The sequence below is a fragment of the Oxyura jamaicensis genome, chromosome 2 (genome assembly GCF_011077185.1).
Source record: "Oxyura jamaicensis isolate SHBP4307 breed ruddy duck chromosome 2, BPBGC_Ojam_1.0, whole genome shotgun sequence".
NCBI lineage: Eukaryota > Metazoa > Chordata > Aves > Anseriformes > Anatidae > Oxyura > Oxyura jamaicensis.
Window position 1 is genome coordinate 60,235,727 of NC_048894.1, and position 12,762 is coordinate 60,248,488.

Here is a 12,762-nt window from a genome sequence, read left to right on the forward strand (position 1 = left end):
ACAGAACGAGTACTTAGGAATTTAACACTTGACTAAGCTCTGCATAGTTATGTCCTTACATCAAGTTAAGGAGAGAATAGTGCTCTTAATTTGGCGGTATATGAAGCTTTATTTTTAGACACGTTCAAAACATAGTCAGCAGGCTTGATGAGGATGTTATGTAGTTTGTTTATTACAGCTGCTTCCCTTTGAAATTCTGAAAATGAAGAGCCTACACCTGTCTGCTCCTCAGTAAAATAACTGTTGTTTTGTTTCTGTGGTGCAAATATAAGATCTGCAATAACAAGAGTATTTTCACTCTTCATGGTATGAACGTCTACTCAACTTTAAAGTTCAGATGGAATCAGAATCTGTCAGAATCTTCTAAACAGCAATCAGTTTTGTTCAGGAGGGAGATTCAGAGTTCTTATGAGTGGGAAAATAGAGAATTGTTTTAACTATCCTGTTAGTTTTACAACCTCTTCTGGTGCTTTAAATCAAGACTGTAAAATCTCTGTTGAATCTCTTTATCCAAAGGATTGCATGTCTTGTGGAATTAATATCAATAATGTAGAATAAATATCTTTTCATCACTTGACCACTAATTCTGACAAGCAACAGTGAACAAGATCTGTTACACCTTTAGAATAATAGCCTCTCCTGGCACAGCTTTTTGGCATTTCCCACTCATACTGTCATCGGTTACCAGGGAGAAGAGACCAGCACCTCCCTCTCCACTTCTGCTGCTCAGGAAGAGAGCAATAAGGCTGCCTCTTAGCCTGCTTTGAGGTTCATCCTTCTAGTGTTTCATTTAGTCAGTTGCACTCAAAAAGCGAGACTTTTGCATCACTATTTTGAGAAGCACATTCCCTTGGAGTTACGTTAAATACTTACAAATATGTTTTTTAACCCTGTAATTGAGTATGGAATATTCAAATAATGAAGTTAATTTTCTGTTTCTGTTTGCTCAAGTGCCTTTTTTATTGAATTGAAATGTGTTATTTGCTCATGTTTTTGATGACTTGCACTGGATACACTGGTATCTCTTTTCCAGATAGCCTAGGAGTTTGTGAATTGCCCAGCTCTGTGTCTTCCTCTTCCCCAAAGGCCTATTTTCAACTGAATATAGCTGCAAGAACAATGTAAAGGCTATATAAAAGAGGCTTAATGCTATCTCTCAGTATAGAACTGTCATAGTAACAGCCAAAGCCTCTAGCTGTCACTGAAACATCCTTCGATCAGGTGTTTGCCTGGATTTTTATCTTAATTTACTCATCTCTTGGTTTTCACAGCTTTTATTACTGGTTTGTTGAACAATATTGGAACACATGTTGATCCCATTCTTCTGATCCACCGCATTAAGGAAGGCATGGAGATTCCTAATTTGAGAGACTCTCTAGTGAAAATTCTTCAAGATTACAACTTGCAGGTAAATGTTGCATTCTTCCTGTGATAATCATTTTCAAAAAGACGAAAATAAATAAATAAAACACCATTACTGAGTAGCATGATAAATGGTTATCCTGAAGGCTTGTTCATTTTGTTAAACGTCTGCCGTTACCAATGTGAGTTGGTATGAAACTTTTGACAGAAAGGGTAGGAATTAGTCAGGATGAATACTCTTTTTTCTAGATAGCTTCTGGCTCTTCAAATCTCTCTCATACTGTTATAAGCCTTGTGGGTAAGGAGAAATGTTGAAACCTTGGATGATATAGGTATTTCTTTTAGATCATGTCTTTGAGTATTTCAAAGAAGCATTTTAAGTGTCTTGTTCTCCTATACATCTGTAATGTTCAAGGAGGTACCCCAGATAGACAGGCACACATCTGTATATACTGCATGTCGTAGCATTATTTGCAGGTTTTTGATTGACTTAATTAGATACTACTATCCTTCCAAAATAATGGTAAGTTGGGTTCTGTGTTTAAACAGTTGCATGCTAATCTTGTTGCTGTCAGTACCCTGCTGCTTGCACTGCTGATCCCACTGTTGCTGCATTCTGTGAAAATCAAAATGGAACATTTTGTACGTCTTCACATAGAGTGATTTTGCCTATATGTGGAGTATGTTGGTGGCTTCATACAAGGCTGAAGAAGTCGTTTGGTCACATTTTGTCTAGGAAAGAATCCTTGTTGTCTTCAGATAGCTTTTAACAAAATTACTTTGGGATTAAAAGGATGTATTTAACCTCTAGAGCAGTATCTACAATTATTTGCTCTTAGCATTGAAATGCTTCATGGATTTTAAGTTAATTCATTTTAAGGTAGATTTGGATAGCTCTGGGGCCAAAATTTATACCTCTTAGGAGTAATAGAAATTAGGGAACCTTAATGTAAATTGTGCTTGGCTTGCTTGTACAATAGCAAAACAATATAGCAGGAAGGAAGAGAGAAAGAGAGAGAGAGAGAAAGAAAGAAAAAGAAAGAGAGGAAGGGAGGGAGGAAGGAATTAAAGTGACTATTTTTCTTTACAGAAATGTAAACTATAGCTTAAAATAAGACTGCTCATGAAGTGTTACAGGAATGTAAAGTGCACCGTTATAAACAGATGGCGTGTCTACACTGAAATTTAAAGATGTGATCACAGCTCTTGAACATGCTCACCTAAGTATCTTTAAGTTGGCAAGCTCAGTTTTTGATAGCAGAACCATTTTTGCATTAAGCGTGTGCTGCATGACACAGCTAGACCTTCATGTAAATGTCTTAAGCAGTCTTTCCTAGCAGAGGGCAATTCCACCCTCACTTCATCATTACTACTGCTGCCTCATTAGCTGTTTCAAAGCTAGTCTCTGGTGTGCTAGTGTGATGCCTGGTCACACCTTTGCATCATGTTGTGCAGGTTCATGCTGTGAAATGTATGTCCTCTATTCTGGCCTGAGACAACTCCTTTCAAATTCCTGATTTGTATTACCTAATGTACCGGACACTTCAAACTTATATAGTGGTCCAACTTTTTTGGTTAGGACTTTCTGTGATTTCATCTCTTCAGATCACCGGTTTTGTATGTATGTAAGTCTCATCATTCCCATTTTCAAAGGCAAAAAGGAAAATCTTGTGCCAAGAACCACAAAGCAGGAGAATACGTGAAGTTAGAACCCATTGCTTGGCTTGCAAGTCACTGCCAAATATGAGAACTGTGCTGATCTTGTCATAACATCGGCTCCCAAAAGGTATTGCAGCTGTGCCTTTCTATTATTTAATTGTGACCTCCTTGGCAAGCCCTGGTAAGATAGTTTTATGCAGAACTGTACTTATGCAAGTATTCAGGTACAAATTTCCTATTGCGTTCCTAAATTTCTGTAGCAGTAAACATTTCATTAGATGTGATTTGAAATGTAGGTATGAGCTAAGCTAAGAACAGTGCTTTAGACAGACTTTTCTCCCTTTGAGAACAATTATTTACATGACAACAAAAACAAGTGAATCAAATTGAATGGCTGCCAAATCATGCCATATGTAGCTTGCACTGTGCATTAGAGAATCCAGCGAGGAAGTCTATTAATGCAACAAAATTTGTGATAACTTCTTTTTTAATCTGGCATCTTGCCTGAATAATACAAGTTTTTATTAAAGTCGGCATATTGCAGATCAGTTTATATTGATCAATTAAATTGATCAGCCCATTAGATGAGCTTCTGCAACTATTTTATGTGCTACCCTAACTTCACCTCAGCTCTAAAGTAATGTGGATAACTTACACCTGTGTGAAATCTAGTTCTTCATTGCCGTAAATTTGTAGATAAAATAGGCATGGGACTACTTCCTTTGAATTTATTAACTTCTGAAGATATGTTGTCTTAAGGAGGGACATACGTACTTAGCAGAAATAACATGTACCTAGTTCATTTTTTTAACAGTCAACATTTCCAACATAACTAAATACCATTCAGATCTGTGACAGGCTAACTGTATTGAGCCAAGACATTGATATCCTGGCAAAAGCTTAATACTTTTCATCTTTATTGTATGCATTTAAAAGGTCTTTCAAAGACAAAGAATCAAAACTTAGCTATCTCTGTACAATTGAAAAGTTGTCAAGATAAAGCTGTGGTTTTAAGAACTGGCTTTTACGTTTACCTAGATCAGAACACCAGCCAGCTGTATTGTCTTTTTTATCCAACAGTCCTTAAATGCTTTAAATCTGCAAGTTTGTTTTTTCTACTGAAAGACAGGATTCAGTTAGAATAAAATATTTTTTTACAGTCTTCTGCAGTCAAACTATATTTAACTGGAGCTCCTATATAAGAAACATTCACTGGAGGAAAAACAAAACAAAACTACAAAAAAAAAAAGTTCTGAGACTCAAGAAGTTCTAACACTCTTCGTCAACAGTGAAATACTTGAATGTGGGAGGAATGCTTTCTCCTGGGATATCCAACCTGTCTTCAGTCTGTAATGTGTAAAATCCTGTGAAAAGGCATTTCTTAGACACAGATTTTTAGTCTGGTGCCTGTTTTTCTATTTCACATTCCAAAGTAGCAGGAGTAAGAACAGGTCAGGATCTGCTGATAGTGATTTAGGCTTCTAAATGAGGGATGGACAGCCTGCTTCACAGTCTCACAGCCAAGAGCTCTGCTGTTTGAAGACCATCCTGAAAATGCAGGTAGTTTGCTACTTGCTTTTAAGTAAGCATGGTATTTGCCTGTTTTGAGCCCCTTGAGTGAAGTGGATGCAAACAGTTTAGGTTTGATCAGCACCAAAAAATGACATTGTTCTGGTGTAATCTACTTTCCACACTTAGTGATGGTACTTTTCTTAGACTCATACATGTCCTCTGTTCCCATTAGGACTTCACCAGTGCAATTATTTTTTAAACCTCCCTTAGCCAACAGAGTGAGGTCAGTATTGCTTTTATGTGAAAATTGTAGCAAAATTGACATCTACTAGGTTTTCTATGCAAAGTAAAAATTCTTTTTTTTTTTTTTTTTTTTTTTTTTTCCCAATGGAACTAATGCTGTTGGGTTCGTTTTATTTTTTTTATATACATCATCTTTGGACTGAAATTCATAAGTATTACAGTGATATAGTCGTAGCAAAGACCTTCTCTCTCTAATGTGTAGTCAATCTTTGTATTTGCCTTTATTATTCACTTCTCTGGGAATTAAATTGGAAAGGAATTTGGAATTGTTCACATGCGTGAAAGTCTCTTCTATCTGATCTCACGGTTGTCTTAACTTAGGAATTAGGAATCTGGGAAACTTTCTTAAAGTAAATCATGTAATCATATTCCAGGTCTGTAGTTTCTATAGTTGCTGTATCACACTTCTCTCTCACAGAGAAGGCTGATACAGAAGTCCCTTATTTGTACACTTGTGTGTTAGCCATAAGTCTGTTACATTTTCTGAATTTATAAAATAAGAATCTTTTCAGCTTCTGTCTATACCTGAGTGAAATATACAAAAGTCTTGTGTTATTGGAAGAGATGTATACACCTCCCTCATTTCAGAATGATGTGCCTAATTTCTGAACCATTTTTGGCAATTTTTAGAAAAAGACTTCAAAAGATTTTGTTATTCTAATATTACTCCCCCTCCACCCCAGTTTAAAAATATAAAATCAATTCATTTAGATTCAGTACCTCTAGGTTTTATAGATCAGCCATTTTTCTCAAATGTTATTAGTTTAAACACAGATTGAACCTGCAGTAACTCTGATGGATAACTGGGGCTGTCCATCTATAATTCTTCCATTCATAGCATTCATGTCTGTCCATTCACAACAGAGGTTATGAACTAACAGACATCAACGATAATCTGATGAACACTGATTGAAAGAGCATCTGGAAAAGCTGTTAGGCTTTTCTGAATACGAATAAGCTGCTGTTCAGACACCTGGGAGGCACTAGGGGGCAGATGGCAGCTTGCACAGTGGTACGCCTGCTTCTTGGTCATAATGACTAAAGTTAACGTGCTGTTGATTGGTTTGTGACGCATTTTGGAAGCATTTAAGTAATTGTCATTGAGAAACTTGGGTTTGGTTGAGGGCTAAGCTGAATCAAGGCCTGAATGTATTCCTTGTGCTTCAGGTATACCCTTCTGCATAACTGCAGTGGTTTCCTTTAAAGATAATATTAGGCATATGTAAATCAGGAATTCTAAATTAAATAGCAGTTTTCATGGCTTGTGGTTTTCATTCTGCCGTAGCACCTTCTCTAGTATAGTCAGAAAATCAGATCCTTTACCTCAATAAATGATTTGGTTCCAGATGTTTTCATTAATTTAGTAAAGCAATATATCCACTTAAAACTTCTTCTTTCTCTAGCCTTAACGTATTGTCCTAATTGTGTTTACGGTCCTGTGCTTTTTTTTAAGTGTAAAAAAAATTCATTTTCACAAGACTTTTTTTTTCAAAGTCTCTTGTAGTACAAATAATCAAGAGAAACAGATGGACACTCCCTCTTTACAGCACTTTTTTTTGTTGTTGCTGTTGTTGTTTTTTTTTTTGTCGGTTTGTTCAGCTCAAAATTTATTGTGAACCTCGTTGAAAACATTTTTCAGAACAATTACAGTCTTGGAAAACAAATTTCCAAACATCAATTTAGTATGGGGTGCAGGGAAGAAAACTTTCACAAGTTTTAATCTGAGTTTGTCATATTTTCATGAACTTTCCTCACTAGGCATTGGGAAATAATGCTTTGTATAATTTTGATGCCCTTTTTGTGTTTCACAACATTGACAGACAGTGACATGTCAATCTAATGTAAAATAATGAATAAGTTAAAAAAAAAAAAAAAAAAAAAGAATCTAGGACTTTTGCTAAGGAGGAAGAAACTCCAGATCTTTGGTTAATTGCATGAGCTTTTTTATATGGCTTACTGAATGACACCTCAGTAGGAAATACATATGAACAAAATATATTTAGAATTACTGTTTTTGGAAAGGTTTTATGATTAGTAAATGCTTTTCCTAAAGTAAGTAGGGAAGGTTTGGGTGGAGAAAGTTTTGAAGTGGTTTAGAGACCATTTCTGAGGGACAATGTAAAAAAAGTCTCAGTTTTATTTTCTTAGGAGCAGTTCGCTGGAAGATCATCATAATTTGCAACAGTAGTATGTTTGCAAACATTTTGATATTTATTTAAACGTTTTTTGTTTTTGTTTTTGTTTTTCGTTTAAATGTTAAATTTAAATATAATAAATGGAGGTTCCTCTATTTAAAGCAGGAGGTTCCTCTTCCTCCTTGCCTTTTTGCCTCCACTGCTAAAGGTATAATTGCCTGGAAAGGCTTAAACATTTCTTGTGCTTTCTATAACAGCAAAACCCCATAGGTGACTTGCCAAAGTAGTTGCTATTCCCATGTATTCAATAACTGCTGTATTTTGTGTTCTTTGCACAATAGATCTTGCTGCGGGAAGGTTGCAAGAAGATACTTGTTGCTGACTCTCTGTCTTTGTTGAAGAAAATGCATCGAACTCAAATGAAGGGTGTTCTAGTGGATGGTGGGTACAAAAGAAACGTGGTGAATTTCAAGGTTTTGAAGTCTTTTACTTGGTTTATAACCCTAAGCCACATGACAGTCCATTGTGGAAGCTGACAGAAAGTCTGAGTATTATACCTTATTTGTAGAATACAGTAGGGTGCTAGCTGCTTTCCCTTTTGCAAAGAAAGCATTTGTATTGCAAAAACAAGACCCAGCCTGCAGCTTTTCACTTTCTTAATCTTGGCATAGCCAGTAATATATTGCATCCTGAAGTCTGTAACAGGGGAAAATGCCAAAACAGTCAGGTAATAATAATCTGCAACAAGATAGTTTTTAGAAATAGTTGAAAATATTTTACAAGGTGCTAACTGTGTACGTGAAAAGTTCTGTGATTCATTCAAGATGTGTGTCAATGCCATGAGGCAAAAGCTTATGGAAAGACAGAGGATCAGAGCTTCTACTAGAAAACGCTGCAGAGGAATCAGGAACCCATCCTGTGCTGCTTTTTTTTTTGGATTTACCTTGTGCCTCTTACAGCCCTGTCCTTAGTCTAGCTCCTGCACTTCTGCCTGCACCAAAATCAGAAGAGTGGGAACGTTTTTCCTGCTGTTAATACAAATACTGCTTCAGTATTGCTCTTTAATTTGTAATAGTCTGTGGTAGGTATCTTAATGAAATACTTTAGGATCAAGATCCATTTCTGTAATAGCAATATGTTAATGCCTGCTTTATTAAAAGAAGAAAAAGAAGAAGTAAACATGGAGTATGTTAATAAAGTTGTTACAAATTTATACAAATTTTGTTCTTTTTTTTTTTTTTCCCCAGAAGAGAATATCTGTGAATCATGCCTGTCTCCAATACTTCCTTCAGGTACAATGCTTTTCTGGAAGAGTAAGAAACCGTCTACTTTTATATTTTAAGAGGAGCTACTATTTGCTGTTATTCATAGAAATGTGTGATACTCTTCCCTTGGTAATCACTTTGTAAATTTCAGTCTTCTGTGCAAACTTTGCTGTTGAATTCCAATGTGGAAATAGAGTCTAATTTGAACATTTTTGTTGTAGTAAACAGATTTTTTTTCTTCTTTCTTAGTCATGTTTGATTTTCTTATTTTCTGTTGTGCGATATATTGAATTGAAGGAACTTTAATCCATCAACATATATATTCTTAAAGAGTATCAGAACTGTTAAACTAAGCTGTTCCCATCAAATCTTGCTTATAGCTGTTTTATGATTTATACGGAACTTGCAGACTATAAATTTTTATGGAATATACATTTTGTCTGAATGGTAGAAAACTCGTGGCTTCAGTAACTGCTGGCATATTTGAAAAAGCTTATAACAACTGTAGTTTTAAAACATAAAGTTAGTCTTGAAACTAGAAATTCAGTAAACTATTTTTAAATATGTACATTGTGCAAGAGAACTATATTTCAGAAATATCAGCATAGTTGCCAGGCATTTTAAGTAGTAGTAGTTTGACTAGGAAAATATCTGTTATGGTATCTTCAACAAGAATATATAAGACGAAGTCAGATAAAAAACAGTTTTTTGTTTGCCAGCAGTGAATAGAATGAATCATATAATGGTTTGGGTTGTAAGGGACCTTAAAAATCATTTAATTCTGCCCCCCCAGCCATGGGCAGGGGTACCTCCCACTAGACCAGGTTGCTCAAACCTGACACATTACCTGATAGCATCACTCTATGTGGTTTCTCTAAATAAGACAGAGTAATTTGGAAATAAATATGATAAAGTTATGACTTGATGTATACACTGTGTGTATAATGGAATGGGGGCGTATACAGCTGCAGTCACTGAATTCTTTGTTTCATTGTCCTCTTGTAATGGATTTACTTTTCTTTTTCCCAGATGCATCCAAGTCCTTCAATGTGGTAGTGTTCCACTGCAGACACATGTTTCACAAAGAGTGTCTCCCGGTATCTAACACAGTAAGGAACTAGCTTACTCTCTCTGTCACCTTTGCCAAAGACAAAAGGACAAATCACGTCTCCTTTTCTCATTTGTGGAGAAGGGCATGGCTCTATCAGGAATTATAATATGATTACAGTAATTATTTTTGATGGTACTCTGTAATAGAATATGAATGGGGAAAGGATGTGTTGGGCCACCGCAACCAAAGTACGTGTAATTTGAAAAGAAATTGCTGTTGTTTGAGAAGTACATTATCAATGTCTTCAATCTGAATGGGCAACACAATTTTGAATCATACAGACATGTCGTATGACACATTTGAATTTTTTATTAGTTCTTTTCTATTGCAACAGCTTAAATATGTTTAATTAAAGAAAAGAATAAGATATTTTTCAGGTGATTTTTATTATATGACCCTGATCCCAATTTGTGTTTCAGAAAGCAAATATTTAAATATCTTTGCAATTATTTTTATGCTTAGAATGTTTTTCTTCATTAGGGATTTTTTTTTCAATGAAAACAAAGTAATTTCTAGATATAACCATGTTTGAATTTAGAAATGAAAACATCAGAATGGTACTAAAATCACAAAGGAAATGGGATTTAAGATTTTCAGATTCTGTTTCTCTCTGAAAATGAACATCTAGTTAAAAAATCACTTTGAGTCACCTCAAAGTGACCAAGCAGAGTGCTTATAGCCATATGGTACAACTTGTATACTTAAATTGTTATCATAGTCGTAATTAATATTAGATCACTTGCACAAGAAAGCCCACTAACTATTATTTATTCAAATAATGTTTAACACAAATGTGATTATCTGTCAAATAATCTAAAATTTATCTATCAGTCACAGTATGCTGAGACAGGGATGGGCCTGGGTAACTCATCAAATGTGATTTTTAAATGTGACGTATTACATAATATTTATTCTGTGTTACATATACATACATATACCTACAGGTATACAGGTATGTATATATACATACACATACAGGTATCTGTCCATATCTGAAACAAATTCTCCACTGCTATAGTATTTCTTGGCCTTAGACAGCCTGTTGTGTTACTGATACTTGGTTACTGGTGATGTAGGAAAAGGAAAGTAGTACGTGCATAAAGCATCACAGAGGGCTAAATGCAGTAGTAACAATGAGCACTTATTTGATAGTAAATGGAAGGGTGTTCAGGTGTGACTGTGACAAAGACATCCAGTGGTCAGTGGAGCCAGGCAAGTGACTTAGTCTTTTCTTCATCTATGAAGATAATCAGCGACATTTTGAGTCTGTATTTTTCATCTTCGTTGTGGAGAGAATTTGACTTACTTGCCTAGAGGGTGGTGGTAATATAAGTGGGGTGAGTGGTGTACTGCCCTCTGACTCCAAAACAACCTGTTTTATCATGCTCCACTTTATCACCTTTCTAAACCTATCCATGGGTATGTCTGTAGGGAACAGCCTGACAATGAGTAGTGACACTGGGACGGATGTTGGCAATTTCCATTCATCTTCCCACATTCTTAGCTGGCTATATTTCTCTAAGAGGCTCTTGATTTCTTTTTTGTTTCCAGGTATCTTCTGTCCAGTTCTGCAACATATGCAGTGCCAAACACCGAGGGCCAGGAAGTGCAATCCTGGAGATGAAGAAATAGCAGTCCCCTTGTTCTACATGCCAGTCTGTGACACCAAATCTGTTAGGACCATGCAGAGCCACTGTAGTTTCTGTTTAGTTGTCATTTCTGTATATAATTCTGAATATGACTTAAAAGTGGTTTCTTTAAGTTATCCTGCTTACCAAATACTTTCTGGAAAGAGAAGATGTGAAAATCTTTACCTAGGAACTCCTTGTTCTGCAATTCATATTTCACTGTTCCTCTGCTCAGCTTGTTCATTACTTAACTCTGAAACAGAAAAGGGAAATAAAAAGGGGGAAAAAAGTTTGGAAATTGGTGTTTGGTATCAATTGAAGTGCTTCACATATTGGGAACATATCATGGTCATGTAAAGAAAGATGAATCGCTGTGAACTCAGCTCACCAAACTACTTTAGTCCAGATTTACTCTATTAGTGAAGTGTTTAACTTCAGTGAGACCCATGAGGAGTCTTACTCCTTTCCATGGAGCTGCTTCAGGACTTGAAGCTGACTGTGTACTGAATCATATATTAAATTAACAAACTCGTTAATTGTTAATTCCATGCATTGGGAATGTACCTTTTTTGCATGGCAACACATTCATAGTTTGTTATAAACTGGTTATTTACTCAGTCTTCACAGTGCAGTAGTTTATGCAGTTATGTTTTTCTAATATTAAACTCAACCAGAAACTTTATTTTTAAATGTCAGCAGTAGGTCTCTACATTATAAAGTAAGTGTAAATGTAGTATATGACTCCATTTAAATACAGAAAAAAATGTGGCCTTTCAAAAATGAGATATCCAAGATTTTCTTTTGTCCTTAGGAGCTCAAAAGAGGTAAGTTAAATAAGTCTCTTTGGATATGAACAAAAACACATTTATTTTTAATTTCAACATCCAAAGGAAGTGATTTTTCAGAGTACATTATCACAGAATGTAATCTCTTCATAATGTTGTCTGATGAAATTAAGTAATACAAGCATCCCTGTGAAAAGTTATTTTCAGAACTCCAAATATTCTTCCTCCATTTAGTCACTGAAGTTTGAAAGTAAACATACATTGCTTCACCAACAAGTTGTGAAGTTTAAACAAGTAGTTAATATCTGAAGTTCTGAAAGAACACTATAGTGATACTGCAGTCTATCTGTAAAACTGGAAGACGTAATACCTCTAAGTTCTTCCATACTTTATTCCCATGCAGGTACACCTTAAAATGATATATATTTAAATAAAATAAAAATAAAAAAGGATTTGTAGTTGACTCTCTTGCTATCCTCCAGGCAGTTGGCTGAGCTGCTCTAGCAGTCCAGTGTGTGATTTTGTCCATGATGTGATTCTGTATAGTACCAGAATACAATTTTAAGTGTACATAAGTGTCGTGACTTCGCATAGTTCCAGACAACAGAACTATCGGTAAAAGGACTGATCCCTCAAAACATAGCAATAATATTCTATTGTGATAATACAAATAGCTGAGGAGAAAACAAAAAATTGTGCAGGTTATTTGTGGACATGAAATAGGTGAAGTAATGGAAGGTTAGGAACTTGGTAGTGCAGAGCATGGTCTGCATACATCAAACTTCACCCACAAGAATTACTGCCTGGCTCTGTAGCCGTTCATTTTCTGTGGCTAGTACACATTCTCAGATATATTGTTCATTTATCCCTTCTTTGCTACGCTGATCAGCCAAGTTGCTTTGATTCCTTGTAAACTAAATGCTCCAGTAAGCTCAAGGGCTGTTTCATCATCATATTTGAGCTCTTGCATGCCAGTGAACAAGTTTAAAAACTTTTTTTCAA

General features: G+C 35.6%; 1 protein-coding gene across 3 annotated transcripts in view; it reads left to right on the forward strand.

Moving 5' to 3' along the window:
* The window catches only part of VPS41 (VPS41 subunit of HOPS complex), a 106,177-nt gene extending 94,908 nt beyond the window's left edge, over positions 1-11,269 (forward strand). For all 3 annotated transcript variants that reach the window (XM_035317590.1, XM_035317592.1, XM_035317591.1), the window contains 5 exons: positions 1,272-1,408; positions 7,313-7,412; positions 8,219-8,263; positions 9,266-9,345; positions 10,899-11,269. In XM_035317590.1, the coding sequence (XP_035173481.1) occupies positions 1,272-1,408; positions 7,313-7,412; positions 8,219-8,263; positions 9,266-9,345; positions 10,899-10,979 (443 nt within the window). In that variant the 3' untranslated portion in view covers positions 10,980-11,269. The remainder of the gene's footprint in view (positions 1-1,271; positions 1,409-7,312; positions 7,413-8,218; positions 8,264-9,265; positions 9,346-10,898) is intronic.
* Positions 11,270-12,762: the final 1,493 nt, after the last annotated feature.